At 44.9% G+C, this 22,901-nt stretch overlaps 4 protein-coding genes across 4 annotated transcripts in view; 3 read left to right on the top strand and 1 right to left on the bottom strand.

The window, feature by feature from the left end:
- celsr3 (cadherin, EGF LAG seven-pass G-type receptor 3) overlaps positions 1-4,267 on the top strand; it is a 37,299-nt gene extending 33,032 nt beyond the window's left edge. Inside the window, exons 32-37 of the mRNA XM_030785171.1 lie at positions 842-939; positions 1,133-1,254; positions 1,374-1,547; positions 2,591-2,785; positions 3,008-3,869; positions 4,240-4,267. Coding sequence (XP_030641031.1) covers positions 842-939; positions 1,133-1,254; positions 1,374-1,547; positions 2,591-2,785; positions 3,008-3,869; positions 4,240-4,267 — 1,479 coding nt within the window. The remainder of the gene's footprint in view (positions 1-841; positions 940-1,132; positions 1,255-1,373; positions 1,548-2,590; positions 2,786-3,007; positions 3,870-4,239) is intronic.
- A 2,598-nt stretch (positions 4,268-6,865) lies between these two features.
- fsbp (fibrinogen silencer binding protein) lies at positions 6,866-8,446 on the bottom strand. Its single transcript, XM_030783470.1, has 3 exons — positions 8,032-8,446; positions 7,545-7,606; positions 6,866-7,369 (listed from the first exon to the last, which is right to left on the bottom strand). The coding sequence occupies exons 1-3, from the start codon at positions 8,444-8,446 to the stop codon at positions 6,866-6,868; spliced, it is 981 nt and encodes a 326-aa protein (XP_030639330.1).
- Positions 8,447-9,942: 1,496 nt separating this feature from the next.
- wdr6 (WD repeat domain 6) lies at positions 9,943-15,205 on the top strand. Its single transcript, XM_030784170.1, has 8 exons — positions 9,943-9,975; positions 10,228-10,333; positions 10,471-12,123; positions 12,268-13,393; positions 13,781-13,858; positions 13,944-14,060; positions 14,235-14,329; positions 14,584-15,205. The coding sequence occupies exons 2-8, from the start codon at positions 10,237-10,239 to the stop codon at positions 15,150-15,152; spliced, it is 3,735 nt and encodes a 1,244-aa protein (XP_030640030.1). The 5' UTR covers positions 9,943-9,975; positions 10,228-10,236; the 3' UTR covers positions 15,153-15,205.
- A 6,069-nt stretch (positions 15,206-21,274) lies between these two features.
- The window catches only part of slc26a6.1 (solute carrier family 26 member 6, tandem duplicate 1), a 6,300-nt gene continuing 4,673 nt past the window's right edge, over positions 21,275-22,901 (top strand). The window contains exons 1-4 of the mRNA XM_030784316.1: positions 21,275-21,361; positions 21,690-21,800; positions 21,968-22,119; positions 22,294-22,458. Of these exons, the coding sequence (XP_030640176.1) occupies positions 21,346-21,361; positions 21,690-21,800; positions 21,968-22,119; positions 22,294-22,458 (444 nt within the window). The 5' untranslated portion in view covers positions 21,275-21,345. The remainder of the gene's footprint in view (positions 21,362-21,689; positions 21,801-21,967; positions 22,120-22,293; positions 22,459-22,901) is intronic.

Raw genomic sequence — 22,901 nt, 5'->3', positions numbered from 1 at the left:
AGCAAAGCACTTTGCCGCAGTGATAAAAAGGAGAAAATATAATGTTACCCGGTAGCCTATAGGCTACATTTGATGCCATGTAGGCCTAGCCTTTTTTTTTTGTAACAGGCTGCAGATGTTACAGGTTATAGATGTTTTGTAATAGCTACATTTTAGCAGCTATTGTTGAGGTTTTGCTCAATCGTTACTGTTCGTTTTGCTTAACTGTCACTGTTCATTTAATGGTCAAACTGATTTGAGGTCGTTGTTATTCTTTCGTCAACCTAGGTGCACATTATATTTGCATTTGTAACGTAGACTGTTACTGACACGTGACCGGTAGGTTTCAAATTTGTCCGGTAAAATAAATTCTTTCCGGACTCCGGACTGTCAAGAAAAAATCCTAGCAAAAACCATGACACACACATACACACAAACACAAACACACACACACACACAGACACAGACGCACACACACACACACACACACACACACACACACACACACACACACACACACACACACACACACACATCATCCCTCAACTCTCAGAAAATCTCTTCTGTTTATTCCATATGAACCCAAACTGCATTCATACATGTTTTACACCTCATTTACCTATGAGATGTACGATTACAACTCAGACCACATCGGAGTAAATTTGTCAGATCACACAGTTAAATCTATGCAGCCACATGGAAAAATTCCCTTAGATGTATTCGTATTCACATCAGCTATAATATTGAAAGTGATGAGAATGAATCCTGGTACATCTGTAAATGCACACTGTCCACATGCTGTGCTCTTGCATTAATGCACATTTATGTGTTTATGTATCTATTTGAATTTTGATGTGTACAGGGCCAGAATCCGTATAACAGCGCCTCCTTGCTGGAGCAGAGTGGATTGCACCGGATTACACTCGGCACCTCCACGATCTCCTCTGTCAGCAGTGCTCGGTCAGCGGTCTCCTCTCACAAGTGTTAATTTGGGATTTTAAACAATTATAATTTCTCCACTCGTTTGCAAGTATCATGCTTTTTTTTTTCAGTTTGCTCTGTGCTGTTTTATGTTCTGTGCTATTCTCCTGTGTCGCAGTGATTTTCGTTAGACCTTAAACCATAGATTCATCTCTGTCTCGTCTCCCTGCAGAGAGAATCTACTGGCTCGTCAGACTCTGGAACACAGCCTGGGTCACACAGGTGCCACAGACCTGGACGTGGCCATGTTCCACCGAGATGGAGGTACACTCACACACAATCATGTGCACGCATGTACGTACTGACTCGCAACTTCCATCATTCGGTTAGCTGATGAAGAAATATATTATTTTATGATTTCTTCTGCATTCTCTGGTGTTTCGGTTTGTATATGTCTCTGTTTCCCTGTTCAGGTGAGGATTCTGACTCAGACTCTGACCTCTCTCTTGAAGAAGAACGCAGTCTGTCTATCCCTTCCTCAGAGAGTGAAGACAACGTGCGTCTCCGTGGACGCATTCAACGACGCTTCAAACGCACCAATCACAGCGAGCGACTGCTCACTGAGCCCACCCACAATGGTACCAAAGGTACAACAGGTTTTCCCTCATACAGTCATTCAGTTAGAGACAGGGTGGTGTTACAGGGTCAAACTGTTGTTTGTGCTGCTATGTATCTTATATCTTTATATAACTATTTTACATTACATTAAGATACTGTTAATCTATCTATCTATCTATCTATCTATCTATCTATCTATCTATCTATCTATCTGTCTATCTATCTATCTACCTGTCTGTCTGTCTGTCTGTCTGTCTGTCTGTCTGTCTGTCTATCTATCTATCTATCTATCTATCTATCTATCTATCTGTCTGTCTGTCTGTCTGTCTGTCTGTCTGTCTGTCTGTCTGTCTGTCTGTCTATCTGTTCATCTGTTCATTTACCTGTCTGTCGACAGAGAAAAGGTCAGAGAGAGTAACCCAGTGTACACCTCTGTAGTGTTGTATGGGGAGAAGAATGAGATAATACCTCTAACATATAATTTGTACAGTTTGAAGTTAGTGCCAGGCAATATTAGCCACAAGGTAAGGAAGAAAGGAGTGATAGAGAGAGACATTGAAGGACAGTGTGGATATGGAGAGGAGATAGAGACTACTATCAGACTGCCCGAGGCAGATGAAAGGATTACCTAAGAGGCCAACCTGCAATTTATGATCCTCAGGCATTTCTAAGAGATTAAAAAATATGAAAGAAAATCATTCACACGGTTAAATAATTCAACTCAGGCATTAAGCCTTTTCTTCACACACCTCAAGAGTACAACTCCCATCAGATGATTATCATACATTTATAACTTCCAGTTCTGTCATGTACATTTAATTGTATTTGGTCAATGGTGGGAAAAAAAAAATTTAGAGTATTGAGTATTGAGAGTATTGAGAGTGAATGACTTTAGATGTGAAATTCTGTGGAGTCTGTTGGTTGGCTTGGAGATTGTTGTAAAGCAAACTAAAATGAGAAGGCGTACAAACAAAAGTAACTGTACTGAACTTGACACAAATCTGAAGCATCTTAATAGTGTTTTGGATGTGTTTCTGGCCACCAATAGAATATGCTGATGTTTGTGTGTCAGATTTGGATGGGAATGACCTGCTCTCCTATTGGCCGGCGCTTGAGGGGTGTGAGGTGCACTCTCTGCAGAAATGGGGTTCAGAGCGTCGCCTTGGGACGGATTACAACAAAGATGCCGCAAACAACAACCAACCAGAGGCGGCGCTGACCAGCGGAGACGAGAACGGACTCACGCAGACACACAGACATCGCAAAGGTGCAACATAAACCCCCACACACACACACACACAAAACACGTACACTTATTTAGCTGCAGAGATGAGCGATGTGATTGCAAATATGTACATAGGAATGTGATCATGCATTGATGTTCAAATGCTAACCAACTCCTTTTAAATCATGAAAAATTGATAAGTGCATTTACACTCTAAGCTACAGAGGGTATACTCAATGACAAATTGTCTTTCTCTTCTCTCAGGTATACTGAAGAATCGTCTGGGCTGTCCACCAGCTCTGCAGGGTTTGTCTACAGTGGGTAGGGTACCCAGTGAGCTCTCCTGGTATCGGACTTCCACCTTGGGTCACCGTGGGGTTCCAGCCGCCTCGTACGGTCGCATGTACTCCGGGACGGGCTCCCTCTCTCAGCCCGCTTCCCGTTACTCCTCCCGCGAACACCTCGACTCGCTTGCGCGCCGACAACGCTCCCGCGACAACCTTGACCTGTTGCCGCGGCGACGTGAGCCCGGCCTAGACCTAGGGGGCTCCAGGGAGAGACTGGGTCCGGCCCACAGCATCCACGCCTCGAGGGAAGATCTGGCGGGAGCCATGGTTGGTTTGGGGGGGTTGGAGGGTTCTCTCGGAGGGTCTCGCCCCCAGCTCAGCACGTTGTCACGAAGACAGGCCTCTCGCGAACACCTGGGAGGGGCGCTGATGAGCAGTCGCTCCCGCGAACAGCTGGAGTCTAACGGCGCGGCGGGAGGGACCCAGCCTTGCAGAGAGTGGCTCCGTACCCTGCCCCCACGCCAGCTTTCACACCCTGAGCCACACCCTCCTTCCTCCCCACCTCCTCCCATCAGCGAGGAGCCCCAGGAACTCCCTCCACCCCAACGAGGACGCCTGGACTCAGCCCCTCCGTGTAGGTATCCCTCTCCTGCTCCTGGGGCCCCTCCCAGTCGCCCCCCCTCCAGCGAACACCTGGACATTCTTTCCTCCATCCTCGCCTCCTTCAGCTCCTCTGTGCTAACTCCACCCAACCCTGCCCCTACAGTCACTGGACCCTCTCCTTCCCCTCCACACTCTGCCACCTCCCACAGTATCTCTGAGGTGTCACCAGACTCTGAGTAAGTCCCTCCTTACTTCCATCTACTCCAACAGTTTCTCTCCTCCTTCATTTCTAATTACTCCATCCCTTTTTCAACGTCTCTCACTCTTCTCTTTATTCTCACTCATTTCTGTCTTGTTTACTCTTCTAAAAACGGCTTATTTCAGCTCATTTTGCTAACATTTATCCTTATCTTATCTAATTACCACTGATTTTAATGTTTATATATTATATAATATAATGTTTAATACTTTTATTTAGTTAACATTATCTCTGAATGTAAACATCATAATTCACTGTGAGGTCGTTATGTGGCTAAATCTAGAAAGATACGGATGAGGACGTGTTAGCGGTTACTGATTTTTCTCACATTTTTCTTTTTCTTAAAGAGTCAACAGAACTGATGGGCAGTCTTGATGACACTCTCCCAGTTCAACGACATATATGTCTGGCCTGGGGCACAGAGGGGCAACGGGGCAAGGCCCAGGGGAACACATGGAAACACTGAAGCACTCTGAGAGACAGGAGGACCCGAGTGTAAAACAAATAGCAAGAACGAGGGGTGTAATCTCTAGGCCATTAGAATTAAGTTTTCAGTCGTATGCCAACCTGCCAAGGAAGGAGACAGGAGACAGGAGACAGAGGCAACTTCCACTATCTTCATTTGATGCAAACTGCAAACCTCAAAAACTTCAAGGACTGAACATGAGAGAAGGCTGACTTAAACAAACAAACAAAAAAAGGAGAGAAAAAAAAGTAAACTGTACATAACATTTTTATACATTTTGTATCTTTTTTTCATCAGAGATGGAAAAAAAAAATTCTCTTGTGATGTTTTTTTGAAGCAAATGAGGTGAAAAGTGCGAATGCTGTCTATTACAAAAGGGAAGAGATTCCAAACTATTCCCAAACCTCTTCCAAACCAATCCCATATCATTCCCAAAATGATCCTAATACATGTTTCTCTGTAATTACAGCCTACCCAATGACAAACAGATTAGAAGAGAATTATGGGAGAAACTTGAAACCATAGGAGATTTACCAGAAGGAATCATTTGGCCTGCCATGTGATTGGTTGGATATGTTATGTTTGGGTGATTGTACATGTAACATACTGAGAGACAAGTGTTGTGATTGGACAGACAAATGATTGTTAGAGGTTATTTTGAGAAAACTGCGATAATTAATAGGAGGATACGTCTGGGGGTTTCAGTTGTTTAAATCTTTGTCATGTTGTGTAAGTTGTATTGGTCTTTCATGCCTTTTCAACAGCTGATCCAGGGTCAGATTTGTAATTGTATTCTGAATGTCTCAGATGAAGAATTGAGAACGAAAGCATATCCTTAATCAGTATCCTAAGAGCAGTAACAAAAAAACAGCCGTTTGTATCTCGAATAATTATTCTTATCAAACATATTCAAACATAATTCATGTATGGAGTCAGGCAACATGCATTACTTTTCTGACTCTGCACACTTGCATATGAGGTATGCATTTAGGGCTGTATTTCAGGACAGACTGATGGATAGAAAGAAAAAGAGGGAAGAATCCCCTTCGATCACAGTGGAGAAGGAGAGAGTTGGATTACGACAAAGAAAAGGTGGAATCAGTGTTTAAAATACTTTTGAAAACACAGATGTTATAAAGCACATCCAGACAGTTATGAGTGGATCTGTTACAGCATATAGCCAGTGTTTTTTGTTTGTTTGTTTTGGGTTTTTTTTTTGTGTAGTATTCCATCATATCAGTTTATTTACCTGAGTTATCATTAGTTTTACAAAATAAGCTTTGCCAAATGAGAGTCCTCTCTCCTCCCTTTTCTACCACACCATTCTTAAAAGTACGCCAATCCTTTTTTATGAACGACTTCTTTTATACCTAATTTATTACAGCGACTTTAAACTTGTACAGACATGAGATTCCTTTATTTTATTTTTGAATCAGTATTTATTGAGCTTCATTTATTATCGACCATATCATTTGTGCGGGGGTTTTTACTAACATGCGAGAGAGAGATTGACCTGTTTAAAAACAGTTGCACTGTCTGATCAGTTGATTTGTATGTTGTATTTTTTTTTTGTTTTGTTTTTTTTTGTTGTTGTTCTTTTCCTTTGAACATGTATTGTTTGGTATAACTCATTTCTTCCACTAAGAATTGTGCATTCTGGGTGGAGAAAGATCCATGGACAAAAAGAAAAAAAAAAGAGGGGGGGGGGATCAGAGTGAAGATTGGAATAACAAAGAAAGAATGTGTTATTGTTGGTGTATTTGTTTATTATGGAGGTTTGCCATCCCATTGACCTGGGGAGGAGGAAAAAAAGGGAGATAGCTGCTCTGCGGTTACCATGGAAACCAGACAAGAGAACTGTTGGACATTAAAAAAAAAACAAACAAACAAAAAAAAAAACCTATTGCTAACCTTTTTGTTGTGACAGTCTTGTGTTTACCATCTCTCACATTTACACACGTGGATGTGATGTTACATTTGGCAGTGCTTATACACATTTGGCTGGAATTTCTGGAACATTCTCTCCCAAAGATTTTACTAAGCACAAGTCCAGGGCCTTTTACAGGATGCATTTGGGGATCACGTACAGTCAATTAGGTCTAGAATTTCAAAAAAAGATAATGTACAAAATATAACATTTGTTATACACACACCAGGTATTAAAGTATTTTGCACTGGTACCTTAATGTTAACAGACACATGCGGTTAGACACAATTCCTGAAAACTGTTTTTTCTAACACTGAGTTCCAGCAATCCTGTTCTAAATGCCTTTCTTCAGCTAAACATACCCTGAGTTGGACAGCATCGACATGAACTGAAATAAAATCGACAAAAGCGTTTTCAGCGACATTCTGTACCTATAAAGTTAACAACAACAACAACAAAAAAAAACCGTTCTCAAAAATAAAACGTCATGAATAAAAACAAATTTACAAAGTTAAAAAACAAACAAACAAACACAGAGGGCTCAGTGTTTTTGGAGGGGTGGGGGGGGGGGGTCTGTTGGTCAGTCTTCACTGTCACTGCTGGATGGCCGGACCTCAGCCCCCATCCTCTTCAGTTTGGCCTGGTAGTACCTCTTCTTCGCCCGCGCCGCTTTCTCCTTCTGCCTGGCCGCTTTTCTCTTCTCCTCCCACACAGTCTGCTGCAGGAGCAGCAAACGCATCGTCTGCTCGTGCTCCAACGCGTACCGCTCCTGCCGCCGGGGGTCCGAACCGTGGGGCTCGGGCGCCCGTCCGTCCGGCCACGAGTCCTCCCCCAAAACGGAGTGGCGGGCGCGGGCGGGCGCCCGACGCTGGGGCTCCTGGGCGAAGCCTTGCGACGAGATCCCCGTTTGGTTAATGTACAAAGGGACAGTTCGGGGAACAGAGGACGTGGAAGTGACGGAATGGGACCTGAACTGGACGCTGGGAAGCGAAGAGGCCGGACCGGTCGGTTTCCCAGAATCCAGTGACTCGGTGGACGCGGACAGACCTAGTTTAGCTGCGACCTGCTCTTTGCTGTCCACTTCCTGTGAGGGAATGGTCAGAGGGGCACACTGATTAATTCTTACATCAGCTTTGCATGTATTCTGCCTGAAACATCGTGACACTGAAAGACTGTCAGATATACTGCAAAGTCTAATCAGAAATTTTTGCAAGGCCTATAATCTGACCTATATTTCTTACATATTTGAGGTGCATTACATCATTCGGAGGGTGCTCTGTATCCTCCTGCTCACTACTGCTTGTCCCCGTCGCTCCAGGTACTGCAAGACAGAGAAATCAACGGGACGCGCTGAGAGTCAATGTAACGCAACAGGTTTGTTTACGTGAAAGTGCACTGCGTAAATGGCTTGACTTCATTCACCTCACATCAATGCGGATGAAAAATAGAAGAAAAACAGCGGTGAGGTGCCCTCATGCCCTAAAAACAAAAGAAATAATTGTACCTTACAGCTCACTCATGTGACTACCTCAATATCCGCACCATCTGTGCAGAAAACCCAACGTGTCAAGTGTATTTTCACAACTCTTCACGCGCCTGTCTAGACCAATGAGATGTCAGTATCTCAGACACTTCTCCGAAATATATATTTTTTTCTGTCAGTGTGATGGTAAAGGATTTACATCATGAGGTAATCGCAGCCTATACACATATGTGCTGTGACCTTTGACCTCAAATAACACTAACCTGGCAAAGGTGAGCCGGTTCGAAGCGATGCGTATCCACAGTCCCCGTCTGGATCTTCCTGGTTGGAGATCAGGTTGGGAACGAGCACCATGACTTCTCTTTGGACCTGTGTGAGTGAAGTGAGTGGAAGTCCAGCCGCCTGCTGCTCCTGACGGCGGTGTAACGCCGCACGACATTCGACCTTCAGCCGTTTCCACAGGGTCTTCAGGGTACCCGTGGTGCTGGGAGGCCGGTCGGGGAAGGCAGCATTGAAGGCCTGCACCAGCTGTTCCCAAACAGCGTTGCGCTGTACTGTGGTATTGGTGTCCTTTCGAAAGTCCTGAACCGTGTCCACCACTCCCTGAATACGCTGGATCAAGTAGAGCTTTTGCTCCAGGGTGAAATTTGGCATTCGTTGCGCCATGGAGACCAGCATTTGTGTATGTGTTCAACGGCGAGCGAGGAAATGTGTGTTTGTGTCACACAGGGATGGATCAAGAAGCGTCAAGAGGTGAGGGTTTAATTTTCTTCATCCCGCACATTCGTATGGTCGTATTTGTATCACATGCTACCACTTTCAGCGCTTTTTTTCAAAGTCACACTAATATAGAAACGTGTTTAGGGGACCGCTTTGTGGTGACACTACATTTTACAGCGTAGTAGAAAGTTTATGCATTTTTGAACTTTAGTTGTGAAGGACCACGGCAGAAACGAACAGTATGACAACACGTACATCCTTGCTCGAGCGACTGCTAGGGTCACTATCGTTGCTCTTCTGGAGGCTGCTCCCGGACGATCTCGAAGTCTTAAATTATTTTAAAGCTCTTTCCATCATCCAGCGCTTTCACTTGTTCGCACGCAGACGCATCTGATGACACCTAAAAGAGATGCGGGAAAGAAAGGACCCAGAACTAATGACTGCGTGACAATGGATATATCCTTTGTACAAATCCTCGGGAGTCCAAAACCGTCAATGTGCCAGCTAAGTGACAAATAATTTTTAACATTCTATTATGAGAATCCACTAAATACCTAAGAAAGGTAAGTGTAACGGTATTTCAAGTGAGGCTTTCGATTGTTTTCTAATGCCAATTAGCTTCCAGTTTTAAGTAATGTCATCAGACTGAGTGTCTAAAAACAAGCCGACATGACAACTCTGCGTCTTCGCCGAACTACGAAGAACTGAATAATTTATTATGATGCTAAGTTAGCCTGCAGCACAGTGATTTTCTATAAAGTTGCTAGGCTTAGTTAGCGGGATCAGACAGGTATTCACAAATCTATTCTAGCTTCTACGCTCTTCAAACCAACTAGCTAAATCATCGCATTGTGTTCAAGTTATCTCAGCTGTATGCCTCTAGCTAAAATGTTTATGTATCTAATAATATTCAAATTCATATGCATACTTTTGCATTCCACAGTTTTGTATAGTTTAGGATTCTTACTCACATGCTAGGGAACAAAAATCGTGGAATCGCTTTTGTCTAATAAAATACACTTTGTTCTGTCACCACCCCTCATTTTTGAGCGGTCGCATACGAAATTTGAACAACAGACAAGAAACACATGCGCAAATGACGCCTCTTGCGTCTGGAAGCTACGATGGCGTCTGTGTGCTCTAACTAAGGGTGCTCTATATTTTAGCTGATCGTTATACCAATTTTGAACCAAAACTAATTTAAACATGTTTTACAGATTCGAAAATCTGCGCAGTCTGAATAACGTGTACATGCCAACGTTTCCAACCAATAGTTATGCAGTTGACTGTTGATTGACAGGCTAATATACTTCGTTTTGATTGGATACAACGGGGCATGACAAAACTGTGAAGAGCACATGTAGCAATACGGTCACGTTTCTTTACTTAAAGAAGCGCTGTAAATAAGATGTGCTCAGTTGTGATGTCAGTCAATGGGTTAACCAAGGCGACAAATAAGTGAGGTATTTTTCCGGTGTCCATATGGTGTGAGTAAATTGTCTGTCTGCTTTTATAGTCAGCTAGCTTCCTAAACCAACTAACACATGATGGTCCTGATCTGACGTAATTTAGAGCATGTTTTGATTCCGCGTTGTGTTGGGCGCCTGGTAGCCCTTTTACACCTTAGCCATAATAACTTATATTGGACAGAAGGCTTACCACACAAGAAGACTTTTGCAAGTCCTTGTTTATTATGGGTGTTCTGGTGATTAATGCCTTTTTGGCCCTCCTATGATCAGCTTGCTGAGATGACAGCTTCAACTAACTTCACCGCAATGGAGAGTGTGGTTCTCGTGGCCCCAGTTACTGCTCTAGAGTTCCTCGGTGAAGAATACCTTCTTGCAGGTGAGTTATATTTCACTGGTGCAAAATGAATAAATGAATACAACGTTTATATATGTTAAAAACCGGGTGATTAAAAGACTGACAGGTTAAATGTCTTGTCTCTCAGTTTCTTGTTTTTCTCATCTCTCTACTCTTAGGGGAGGGGCCAGTACTCTCAGTGTACAGTGTCCAGTCTCCAGAGAAACCTAGTGTGTCACTACATGTACTCCATCACTACCGTATCCATGGGATACGACCCAGACTGCAGCAGGAGAATGTGAACACAGTGGAGGGAGATGCAGCGGCGGCAGAAACATCGTCACAGGACAAAGAGACCGAGCTAGCCGTTTTTGGAGGAAAAGGGATACGGCTTATTAGACTGAGCCCTGGGGGGCGGAGCTTGCACCCAGTCGGTCCCCTTGTGGAGCTCCAGGATTGGGCACTGGATGTGCGTTGGCTCGGGGGGAAGCCTTGCTCTCTTTTGGGCGTTTCGTTGGCCCACAATGCTGTTTTACTCCTGGAGCTAGAATCAGGGAATGCTGTGTCCCTCTGCTCCTGTGAAGAGGTGTGCCTCCTTTACTCTGCTCTTCTGATTGGTCCTTGTTGGGATACCGCTGTACTTGTGGGCGGGACTGTTTTCAATCAGTTGGTGTTGTGGAGGCCAGGAAGAACCGAACAGAACGGCCAGTCCCAAGTGGAAAGGCGACTGTTGGGACACAGCGGTGTGATCTTCAGCCTCGCTTACCACAGACATTGTGGATGGCTAGCCTCCGCCTCTGATGATCGCAGTGTCCGTGTGTGGAGTGTGGGCAAACTTGGAGGAGAGTGGGGTTGTGGAGAACAGTCGCCCACATGCCTGCGGGTACTCTACGGGCACCAGGCACGGGTGTTCTGTGTCAGGTTGGCGCAGGGCCGAGTCTACAGTGCCGGGGAGGACGGGGTATGTCTGCTATGGGCATGGGAGGGGGAGGGGAGAGTGGGGCGCAGGTTCAGGGGTCATCGAGCAGGTGGTGTGAGGGCCTTGGCCATCAGCGAGGTGGGAGCTGGGAGGGGTTCCTGGGTGGCCACGGGAGGAGCAGACGGAGGAGTGAGGCTCTGGAGGGAAAGGGAGGAGGAGGAGAGTGAAAAAAGTGAGGGGAACGCTCTGGTGGATCTGAAGTTTAATGGCACCGGCTGTCCTAAGGTAGTGCGGGTGGTGGGTGTCGGGGAGGGTGTTTTAGGGGGTGTTGTGATATGTACTGACCAGGGGGAGGTATATTTGCATCAGGACGGGTGCTGGCAGGTCGTTTGGCAAGGAGGTCCGGAGTTTCACTCGTACTGTGTAATGGAGGTGCATTTTGTCAGAGAGCGTGGGATGGGTTTTGGGGAGTGGATGTGTGCGGTGGGTAACCTTACTGGAGGAGTGCAGGTTTTCCCCCTGCGTCAGCCCTCTGCTGGCATCTTACTGAAGGCAAAACAGGGCAAAGTCCACTCCCTTCAGTGGGTAGTTGTGCAACATGCCTCATATCTGCTGGCATCAGGAGCTGAGGGCTGTGTTTGCAGGTGGAGAATAGGGCTGGAGCTAAGCGAGTCACGTACGGTTTTGCAGGCTCAGCCGCAACGACCGTTTCTCTTGCCGCCGTGTGCCAAACGATGGCTGACTGCTGCAGTATGTCTACCACACAGAGGGGGGCTGTTTTGGGTATGCGGAGACCGCAGGGGCTCTTTGTTGCTCTACAGAGAGGAGGCTGGGGGCAAGGGCACAGAGGAGAGCTGTGGAGAAGGAGAAATTAAGAGTGACAATAAAGTGGCGGTAAACATGCTAAGTAGGAGTGCGAGAAAGACCGGTAATGTTAACAGAGAGGGAGCAGAAGGAGAGGAAGATGAAAAGGTCAGAGAGAGTGATCACGATGATAACGACGATGATGTCAGTGATGACGACAGGGAGGTCAAGACCACAAAAGAAGGGGGCGTAGATGCTCCGCTGCAGCCCATCAGCTCTCTGTTTGGCATTCACGGCAAGCAGGGCGTGACGTGCGTGCGCGAGCGTCAAGGCGCGTTTTACAGCGCGGGGCGGGATGGATGCGTGAGGGTCGTGACCATCAGCAAAGGCACCCTGAAGATCCGCAGGGTCCAACGGCCTTGCAGGGGCATGGAGTGGCTGGAGAACGTTCTCTTCTCGGACTCGAATGGACCAGACCTTCCCAGAGGCAACCTGGAAGCCAGCGAGCGGGAGAAAAAGAACGAAGGAGGGGCGAAAACGGGCGTACTGACGGGGCAGGATGGGGAGGGATGTGACAAGGAATGGACAAATGAGGAGAACCGAGGGGAGGAAAAGAAAGGGAGACGAGGAGGAGACGAAGGAGAGGGAAACCAGGAACGTGTCGACGAAGCCCGATTTGTAATGGTTGGTTTCCACTCCGTTAACTTCATGGTGTGGGATCCGCAGAACCAGGAGAAACTGCTTTCTGTCCCCTGCGGTGGAGGGCACCGCTCCTGGGCGTACAGCCCTCTTCCAGACACCTCGACCGACTTTCACACGGATCCCAAGGCAAACAGCAGTGCGATTGGACAAGGGGCACTTGTCTTCATTAAGCAAGGCTCGGTCATGGCTTCTCATTCCCCTACCGGTAAGACCGCCGGTCAGAGCGGACTCACCCTGAGAGAGGGGCTACACGGACGAGGGGTGGGTTGTGTGTGTCTTGTTGGCAGCGTTGCGGGGGACAGAGGTGTGTCAGAACAGTGGGACATACTAGTCACAGGTGGAGAGGATACTGTTCTTACAGTACTTGCAATCGAACCACAAAGCGGAAGGGTCAAAGTGCTTGCTCTCATCACTGACCATATTTCGAGTGTCCGGACACTAACGGCTATTAGAAGAGGAGGGCCTGGAAGTGATGAACAGACAACCTCCTTTTCATGTCTCCTGTTCTCAGCAGGGGGGCGAGCACAACTGCAGTGCTACCGGCTGCTGATTGGATTTGATGAGAAATTTGGTCGCCCTATGTGTCAGGTGACCCAAATAGCAGGGCATCGATTGGATGAACAGTGGGAGAGAAAGCGTAACAGACACAAGACTGTGAAAATGGACCCTGAGACCAGGCAAGAGTGTGTGTGTGTGTTTGTGTGTGTCTGTGTGTGTGTGTGTGTGTGTGTGTGTGTGTGTTCTTAGTAATCTCATTAACTATCTTTTGAATTTGGCAAGTTTATATAATAAAATTCAGCTTGGCCTGAAGTTTTCTGAGAGAAAAAAAAAACTGGCCTTTTCTGTGAAAGATTTATAATGATTAAGTTAACACGAGAGCTTACCAGCGTCATAATACGGAGCTCTGTTTTTCTATGGGACAATAACCAGTATGCTCATTAACCACTAGAGGTCATGTAAACGACACTAGATTACTCCATGACCAAGGGCTCAGTAAATTACTTTGGTTTCATGATTTTGAGTCGTTGTGAAATAGTGTTTGAAACTGAAATGCACTCATGCAGGTACATGTCCATGGCAGTGGTGCGTGATGGGAAAAATGAAGTCGTCTTAGCCCTGGCCTGCAGTGACGGAGCAGTGAGGTTGGTGCAAAGATCCAAATCTGTCACATTTAAAAACATTTTTCATCACCGTCAAAACATAACTCTCTCTCTCTCTGTCTTTCAGGCTGTTCGCTGTGAATGAGTCGACGGGCAGGATAGAGTTAGTCTGGGAGAATTTTTACCATCAGAGATGCGTGCTCAGTATCGCCCACTGCTGGGTGGGGGACCATCACGGCAAGCGGTGAGAAGCTGACATGTGAGAGAGGGATTATTAGGTCACAGAGGTCGTTTCATTCATCCTGTCTGGGATTTTGATGTTGGCCTTTGTGCCTCCCACTCCCTTACTCTCCTTCATTTCTCTTTTTTCTCTCCCTCTCTCTCTCTCTCTCTCTCTCTCTCTCTCTCTCTGTCACAGATATGCACTGTTGTTCAGTTCAGCTACAGATGGCTCAATAGCCCTGTGGGATTTGACATCAGTGTTAAACAGTGAGAATAAGGACAGCTGGCAGGGTGAGTCTGAAACACATTTTAATTCTGTAGAGAGTGTGTTTATCCAAATAGATATTTAATAAAAAACAGTGTTTGCAATGCACTGACGAAACATGTAATTTTTTGTGTATGCAAATACAGTTATATAATGCTATACTTCTATGAGGTATATTATAGCTGATTTTTTGGTCTCTTTCTCTCCCTCTCTCCCTCTCTCTTTATGTATGTGTGTGTTTGTGACTGTGTGTGTTTGTGTGTGTATGACTGTATGCTAGGCCCATCAGCCCCTTATTTCCTAGTTTCTGTCCACCAAAGCGGGGTAAACACCCTGGCTGTATCAGAAATCGAGGGGGCGGGACAGAGGGACGAGGCCGTCGTCTGTGTGGCCAGCGGCGGGGATGATGGACAGCTCTCAGCGCTGACCGTAAAGCTGCAGTTCTCAAAGCAAGAGATTGAAGACAACAGTGTTCATTTATCTGCACAGCTGCTGTCTCAGTGGTCTGTGCCTTTAGCCCATTCTGCTCCAGTGACTGCTGTACACATGATTAGCCCCACACTGTTGGTTTCCACCTCACCAGACCAGCGAGTGTGTTTGTGGGGCGTGAGCGACCGTGGTATCCATCACCGCGGGGCGGTGTTCTCTCATACGGCGGATGCCGCCGGACTTCAGGCGTGGTTAGGGCGGGGGCCGGAAGGCGGAGCCTGGACTGTTGTTTGTGGGCAGGGCTTGCAGCTTTTGAGGTTAAGCGACGGAAAGACAGAAGAACGGAGTGAGACGGACAAAAGAAGTAAAGGAACGGAGAGAATGAAAGTTAACCTCACTGGCCTTTATGTCAGAACATGATTTGTTGATATGTATTCTGTAAACAAAGACTGTTATGGTTGTATGCACAAAAACAAAGCAACCAAAGGAACTACACATTTTTAATCGTTTTAAAGTATTAAATAAATGATTTCTTAATGATGTCCGTGGTAATCAATGAATCATAATTTAGGGCTGTGAAGCGTTAAGAACAGCCTAAAGAAGCATCAGTGTTGTAGATGAATGTGTAGGAGCTAAAGGGTGTGTGCACGCGCGTGTGTGTGTGTGAGAGGGAGTAAAAGATGGGGGTTAGTGTGTATCTGTATGGGGGGGCTTGGCCACAGCAGGTGAGCATGAATTTTTTACTCTCCTCTCCGATTCCCTTTTGTCTATCGGCCAGTTGGCGGCCAACGTCTCTGATGAATGAGAGAATGACAGAGAGAGAGAGAGAGACAAAGAGCAAGGGAGCGGTGAGGCTGTTGAAGAGCATACATGATCTAACAGCACTTAAGACAGACTGACCAGTGACCAAAAGGAGGAAGTCTCTCTTTTTAATCCCTATTAAATTATACATGTTAGAGCGTAAAAACATTAGACGAAGAAAGAACTGTTGGAGAGAGGGATTACAGGGAACCTTTCAGTGAAAGCCTCGGTTGTTGAAACATTTAAGAGGAAAGACAGTGAGTATTAGGCTGTTTTGAATATTAAGAGAGAATATATTTCGGCGTTGTTGAGGATTCTGGGTTTTGTGACTGCCACAGTATGTTTGCGCTATGCTTATCGTTTATGCTTTGTGCATTGTGTTAAATGTATTTGTATGTCAGAGTTGTGAGTTTTTGATTTAGGGATGCCAAGGCACAACAGGAAACTGATAGAGAACGAATCAGATAGCAGTGAACAAAGTGAGAAAACACCACCCAGTCCAAGGAAGAAATACCCTCAGAAAGCAACACTTAATATAGCCAGCCCTACAAGAGAGGTAACCACACACACAGTCTCTCACACGCTGTATAAATATTGCTCTTACCACATTCCCCTCAGCAGAGTTCTCAGCTAACAGCTTTATCACACATCTCAAACGTTAAACATTCCCACGAACCTGAGTGAGTGTGTCCTCGTTGTTACTGGACCCACATGTTTGACATACACAGCCTCAACCTCAGCTGTTATTAATTGAGTTATTCAATCACATATCATGATCCAGATATTACAAAATATATATAATAACTCAAACACATACACACACACATATATATATCAGAAATCCTGATGTGTGTGTGCGCGTGTGCGCATATATATATATATGTATATATATAGAGAGAGAGAGAGAGACAGAGAGAGAGAGAGAGAGAGCGCGAAACAGAAAACACCCTAGTGGGAACCCTAATATATGTGTGTGTGTGTGTGTGTGTGATGAGTTTCAGCCACTCACTTGTAGATACAATTATCAGCGTGTCAGAAGCATGTGTTTGGTGAGTGCGAAGGCAGAGTGAAATATGTCACCAAAAAAAAATGATCATAAGAATAATCTAACAGAACAAGAGTAATTGCAATGGCTCAACACGCTGCTCTGTTAAGTGAGCATTTTGTGTCCGTCTGTACGTCTGAGCGCTTTGTTCACTGATCTTGCTCCACAGTCCAGCAGGTCGGTGACGACGAAGAGTCGGCTCCCCCTGATCGATTCCTCCAGCAACAGGACCGCAGGTATTATACCCACTGTCACAAGCATCCGTCTATCAGGTGATTGTCACCAATGACAGCTTTCAGACTGTGCCCACACGCAGCATGTGAACACCTTCATTATCGATAGGGAAAACAGTTAAAAACGGTTAGAATCTCCTACGGCCGAGATTCACGGTTCGAATTCCAGCGTTGTCACACTCGCTAACTATGGCCAGGAGTCCAAGGTAACATAGTTGGCAGCCTGAGTTGGCAGGGTGCCCTCTCGCTGTTCCAATGGTCGTCGGTGACGATCAGGAGCCTCTGTGGTTGCGTGTGGAGTCAGGTGAACAGTGCCCTCTTCCAGGCGTGTTAGAGCTGGTGACATCACGTCACCTCATGACGCAACTTGTTGTTTGCAAGCCCCTTTGATCTTCACTGCGGTGACTTCCATGTAAGGGGAAATGGGGAATTTTGGCAGTTCAGTTAGGGATGAAAAAGGAATACAAAAGGAAGGAAAAGAAATGAAATCCAGTATTCTGTACTTCATAGCAGACCACAGCCTTTAAAATATACAGTGGTTCAGTCATCCTCTGTTATAATTGTAGCTTCTGTTGATTACACTGGCTGAATCATTAAGCTATATTGTTTGAGATTGTTCACTGTGTCCCCGTACTGTAGTGAAAGTGTCTCGTGTGTACCCTAGAGCAGTCTAATTTAATGTGTAACTGAAGTGTCCAGACTGGACTAAATAGCAGTGTTTGTATTGGGAAGAACTGACAGTCTTGCTTGTCAGAGTGTCTCTCATCCTCAAGCGTTTGTTTTCATTCGTCTTTGTTCCCATCTGTCGGTGTACTGACACTTGAGCTCGCCCAGAGAACACAAACACACACACACACACACAGACGCGCACACACACCCACACACACACCCACGCTATTGCATGCTTGTCCTTTTCACCACATGTCGAAGACAGCCTTAGATGGTTAAACAAATTGTTTATAAGCTCCAAGTAACATGAAGTCTGTGACTGTGTGATTGAGTCTTTACCTTTTGCTACTGATACTCTTTGCTCTGTTTGTGTGGAGCAGTGAGGCCGATCTTCTCCACCATCCACCACCCTCCTCAGGCTGGAAGGAGGAAGCGCCCCCACCCCCCGCTCTCCTCCACCGCTCCCCAAGACAGCATGGCACCTTGGGAGGGTCACGCTCCGTCCGAGTCCTCCTTCACCAGCATACCCCCTCCGCCCCCTCCTCCACCTGCGCCGACATCCACCCCTACGCCCAACCTCCACGTCCCCCCTCAGCCGATCAAAACAGCCGAACCCGAGAGGGGGCGGAGCGTTAAGGTCAAACATAGACCCTTGCCCCTGAGGCGACCTCCCAGGCCCCCCCGCCTGCCCCCGCTTCGACCCGTCACGAACCTCAGCTTCTCCCGAAGCTTTACGTTCTCCTTCTTTGAGCTGCCTCTCCACCAATCAGCGCAGAGCCGCGCAGAGCGCCTCCGTGACCTCGTGCTGCTCCTCAAACAGATCCAGTACTGAGGAGGACCCTTCATGACCACGACTGAATCAGACTCAGCGTCATCCATCATAGCTGTATTAGGGATGAGACAGGACTGTTTTAAACTGATACAATGTGTGTCAGACTGTTCTGGGCTGTAAACGGTTAATGTAGCACTGTTACCGTTGTTGTATTAAAAATGACTGAATCATTCTGGTAGGCTTCCAGGATAACAAATAAAGCAAAAAACGGCTGAAGAGCCTTAAACAAATTAAATCAGACAAGGTGTTTAAGGAGACTCTCAATGTTTCACAGCCGTATACTGCTTTTCTACTGACTTTGTGGGTTTTGCATTTCTTTCTTTATTCATTTTTTTCTGAGAAGAGTCAACCTGCAATAGTAATTTATAATGGTATTTGTATGATTAATTTATTTTATCTTTGTGATGGAAATATACTCTCCTGTGTTTGTTGTTTGTTCTGAGCAGTATTCCTATATTTGGGGTGGAAGTGGGAAGATCGTGGGATTGTAAGAGATACCTATTTTAAAACTGTAAACATGATTTTTATTTAACAAGGCAAATAGAGCATTAGGTGGGTTGTCATATAGCTTATTACTGTGGGTAGGGCCAGCAGTTCTGGTAGGGGTAAAATGAGGTCATACATCTATTATAAACTACTACAAAAAGCAAAGAAAAAAAAAGCAGAGTATTCTAACATATATAAAGTATGTTTGAAGAGTCAGCATTCAAATGAGACGAATTTTTCATCCTTTGTACCAAGAGAGCTGCCTTTTTTACAGAATCAAGATAACTGAGTTTATTATCTCAAGAGATGCGATTACATTTTATTCTTAAACTATTTAGCGTGTTTCTGTTATATTAATTATAAATTTACAAAAACTTTAAAAACCTCTCCTTACAAGGTAAGAACCACTCAGCCTCTCATTGCTGTTTCATAAGCTTCAGTTGTAAGCTTTTTTTTTTATGGAGTTCATGATTACGTGTGAAGGTCAGATCATTTACTTGCTGTTTCACGCATTTTAAATCAAATGCTGCATTAAACTTTTAATTGAAATTGCTAGAACCTAAGATGCACTTGAAATCTCTGAAGGTTATAACAGCATTTGATGTTAGTAGAGAAGAAACAAAGAGCTGTTATTAACTTTTTTTTTCTTTTTTTTTTTTGCTCTCTCTAGCTCATGCTGATTCATTCAGTCGTGTGTACACTCCAACAGTTATGAAAGTCCAGCGGTAATTAATACTGGAAAGATATTAATAGAGATTAAAGACTTTTTTTTTTTTTTTTACTGTCAGTTCACCAGACAGATCCCCACCCTTAAGTGTGATAAGACATTATATGGCAGGGCAGTAACAGACATCTTAATTGAATATATTGTTCTTTATCGCTAAAGATACTTTATACTTTATGGATGAAGATTGTTCTGTTGAGTAATGAGTTTCACTGTAAAATAATCTCAAGCTTTATATGTTTACTTCTTTACTTTGGAAACTTTGATAACGCCTTGTTGGACTTAGGCCATTTTGTGGCCCATGGTACTGACCTCATATCATAAGATCTTTTTTTCCGCATCCCCCCTGTTTAAAGGACCGCTTATCTGTACTCTTTACTTTTAGCTGATTGTTTACAGATTAGACCTTTCATGGTGCTAATGGCTCGTGGTCTTCAGTGCCATTTCAACATTTCTTCAAACTGGTCTGACTTAATAATTCAGTATGAAGTCTATTTCAACCATCTGGTAGGGCAAAATGGGATGAGGAAAAACGTTATCCATGTGAATTCAATTCCTTGTTTATCTTTGTACATAATGTTGGTATGTCGTTATTTTTTCGTGAGTAAGATTTATAAAATTAATTTTAAAGAGAGAGGCACAGAGGAAAAGAACACTGGTTTAAGTTTTTATGAACCCTAGACCTGAGGGCCACTTTCACCCAGAGAAGCAGAAGGGGGCTCTCTGCTTGTGTTAGTGCTTTCAAAACAGGCCCCTCAGTACAAAGGCTATGTGAGCTGCAATAAAGAAGAATAAAAGACTCATTCTCAAGGCTGGCGTGTGTGTGTGTGTGTGTGAAAGAGAGAGAGAGAGAGAGAATGAAAGAGAGGGGTGAAAAAGTAGAGGGCGTGTTTCCAGCACTGAGCGGAGTTCAAGGTAGTTTAAAATCCAACCTCGGACACACGAGCAAAATGACAGCGTTTTGTACCATGCTTTGATTCACGTGCCGATAGTATCACTCAGCTGATTACATAACACGTATTCTCATAAACATGCTTTTGAATTCAATGAACTTCACCCACGTCAGTTTGTTAACTTTAAGGAAATAGTTTTTGTTGTCGTTGTTAGTAAACAACGCCCGTTTTGCTGTCTATTACACTCTTCTGTTTGTAGATGGACAATCAAAGGTTTTCACAGAGTGAGACAAGTGGATTTTATCACATTCCAATTCTGGATGAGGAGCAACTGGGTGATCTGGGGAATCGAAAAGAGAGGAGGCCCAGGTCGTTTGTAGAGGAGCTGAAGTCAGAGCTCAGGTGAGTGTGGGTGGGGTTATTCCAAGTCTCCCAGATTGCTCAGATAAATAGTTCAATAGTTCAATCAATGAATTATTCTCAGTCCATGTTTGTGCTCCTTATCAAAATGAAAATAATTCTACTGCTCACAGGCCACTGTAAAACCAGCCATGTACCATATCCTGCTTGCATATTAAAATGCTATATTTAAAGCAATTAATTATTTAATGCAAATTTAGAACACTGACACATCACATTTTCCAATCACTATTGTAGCTATCACCGTATGGATGAAAGCTCTGCTTCTTTGTTAGGTCCACACATAATTAAGAAACATGAAAACAAAAATCCTTCATTTTTTCAGAATAATTTTCTGTGCTTTGGGCTGTCCATGCTGCAGCTCACCTGTATGTCTCTGTTTACAGGTGTTCCGGTGCTAGGTTGAAAAGCTGTTTCCTGTCCGCCGTTCCTGTGTTCTCCTGGCTTCCGCGTTACTCGATCAGGGAGGATGCCGTGGGAGACCTGATATCCGGGATCAGCGTGGGGATCATGCATCTGCCCCAAGGTCACGCAGGACCACAGGGATTTTCCCAACTGAGTTTATGTCTCTCTCACACACCAGTCACTTACTGAGTTTCACTTTTTTTTTTCACTACACCCACAGTCATTTTACAGTAAAAAAAAAAAAAACGTGTGCGATATTCATCATTGTCACAGATTTTAAATAACCATATGACGCTCAGCTTATCAACTGCAGATCTCCTCGCTGAAATATGACACGCGTTTAAAATAGCATTAGCAAATCCCTCTCAACCTCAGTCCTCGCTTTTAATTGAATTTTTATAATTAACTCTCACTCACAACTCAAAACCCGTCTGTTACTACTACTCCAGGAATGGCCAATGCCATGCTGGCGGCAGTCCCACCTGTGTTCGGCCTTTATTCATCTTTCTACCCGATACTCGTCTATTTCATCTTTGGCACATCCAAACACATCTCAGTGGGTGAGTGCAAGTTCGGTCTTGAGCTATAGCGTGTTTTGAAATTGAAGCTTGTTGTCGGTGACGGCTCAGCTTTCAGTATTGTTTTAGACCGCTTTGCGCTGATTTGACGGCGTCAAGATGTCGTTTGTGATTGTTGAGAGAAGAAAATCGGCGTGTCTTTCCAACAGGTACGTTCTCCATCCTCGCCATCATGGTCGGCACTGTGACGGAGGACGTGGTCCCGCCGAGCGATGAGGCGGACACATATGATGTGAACGATACGGATATGATCAGAGTGACTGTGGCGACCCAGCTGACTTTCTTATGTGGTCTTTTACAGGTAAACACATCAGGCCCCCGTTCATCTGCAGGCATCACGTGTCTGTTAAAAAAAAACAGACAAAGAATATCACATTATGTTGTATGTTAAATCCCTCTTGTGTGTGACTGTTGCCTCTCTGTCTCTAAGTCTCTCTCTGTCTCTGTCTCTCTGTCTCTCTCTCTGTCTCTGTAGATTTTGCTGTTTGTGTGTAGGGGTGGAGGTGTGTGTCGCTGGCTTTCCCGGCCCTTGGTGAGAGGCTACACCACTGCAGCAGCTCTCCACGTTACTGTCCATCAGCTGCCTTTACTGACAGGCGTGTCCACAGACAGACACAGAGGCTTCCTGGCAGTGGTCTGGGTGAGAGAGAGTGTGTTAGACCTCGTGCTTGTCTTTATAAGACACCATTTTATTTGGAATGTTTAATTTATTTGTGTGCAGTCAAACTATATAGGATACATGTATAGGTATTGTGAATTACTGTCCAATAGCATTTACACAATCCAAGTTTGATTTGCTAAGCATTAATTTAATTTGATTCTTAATGGACTTTTATTGTGATAGCCACCTCTCTGTATTCTTGTTTGATTTCTCCCCCTGTTTGTCTGTGTGTGTGTGTGTGTGTGTCTGTGTGTGTGTGTGTGTGTGTGTGTTTGTGTGTATGGACGTGTTTGTGTGTTTGCATGTGTATGTGTGTGTTTGTGTCTGCGCGCACGCGCGCGTGTGTGCGTTTGTGTTTGTGTGTATGGGCGTGTGTGAATGGGCACTGGCCGTGCACTCATGCATTTGCATGCATGGCTGTG

This window comes from Chanos chanos, chromosome 9 (genome assembly GCF_902362185.1).
Source record: "Chanos chanos chromosome 9, fChaCha1.1, whole genome shotgun sequence".
NCBI lineage: Eukaryota > Metazoa > Chordata > Actinopteri > Gonorynchiformes > Chanidae > Chanos > Chanos chanos.
Note: the sequence above shows the minus strand (reverse complement) of the source record. Positions and strands in the feature narration are given on the sequence as shown.

What these genes read in the sequence shown, in the direction of transcription:
- wdr6 (XM_030784170.1), top strand. Translation starts at nt 10,237, where the DNA reads ATGACAGCTTCAACTAACTTCACCGCAATGGAGAGTGTGGTTCTCGTG. An exon ending in GGTAAACATGCTAAGTAGGA is followed by an intron (nt 12,124 to 12,267) that starts GTGCGAGAAAGA and finishes AAGGGGGCGTAG; the next exon opens with ATGCTCCGCTGCAGCCCATC. An exon ending in AAAATGGACCCTGAGACCAG is followed by an intron (nt 13,394 to 13,780) that starts GCAAGAGTGTGT and finishes GCACTCATGCAG; the next exon opens with GTACATGTCCATGGCAGTGG.
- fsbp (XM_030783470.1), bottom strand. Translation starts at nt 8,446, where the DNA reads ATGCTGGTCTCCATGGCGCAACGAATGCCAAATTTCACCCTGGAGCAA. An exon ending in AACCGGCTCACCTTTGCCAG is followed by an intron (nt 7,607 to 8,031) that starts GTTAGTGTTATT and finishes TCTGTCTTGCAG; the next exon opens with TACCTGGAGCGACGGGGACA. An exon ending in CAGAGCACCCTCCGAATGAT is followed by an intron (nt 7,370 to 7,544) that starts GTAATGCACCTC and finishes ATTCCCTCACAG; the next exon opens with GAAGTGGACAGCAAAGAGCA.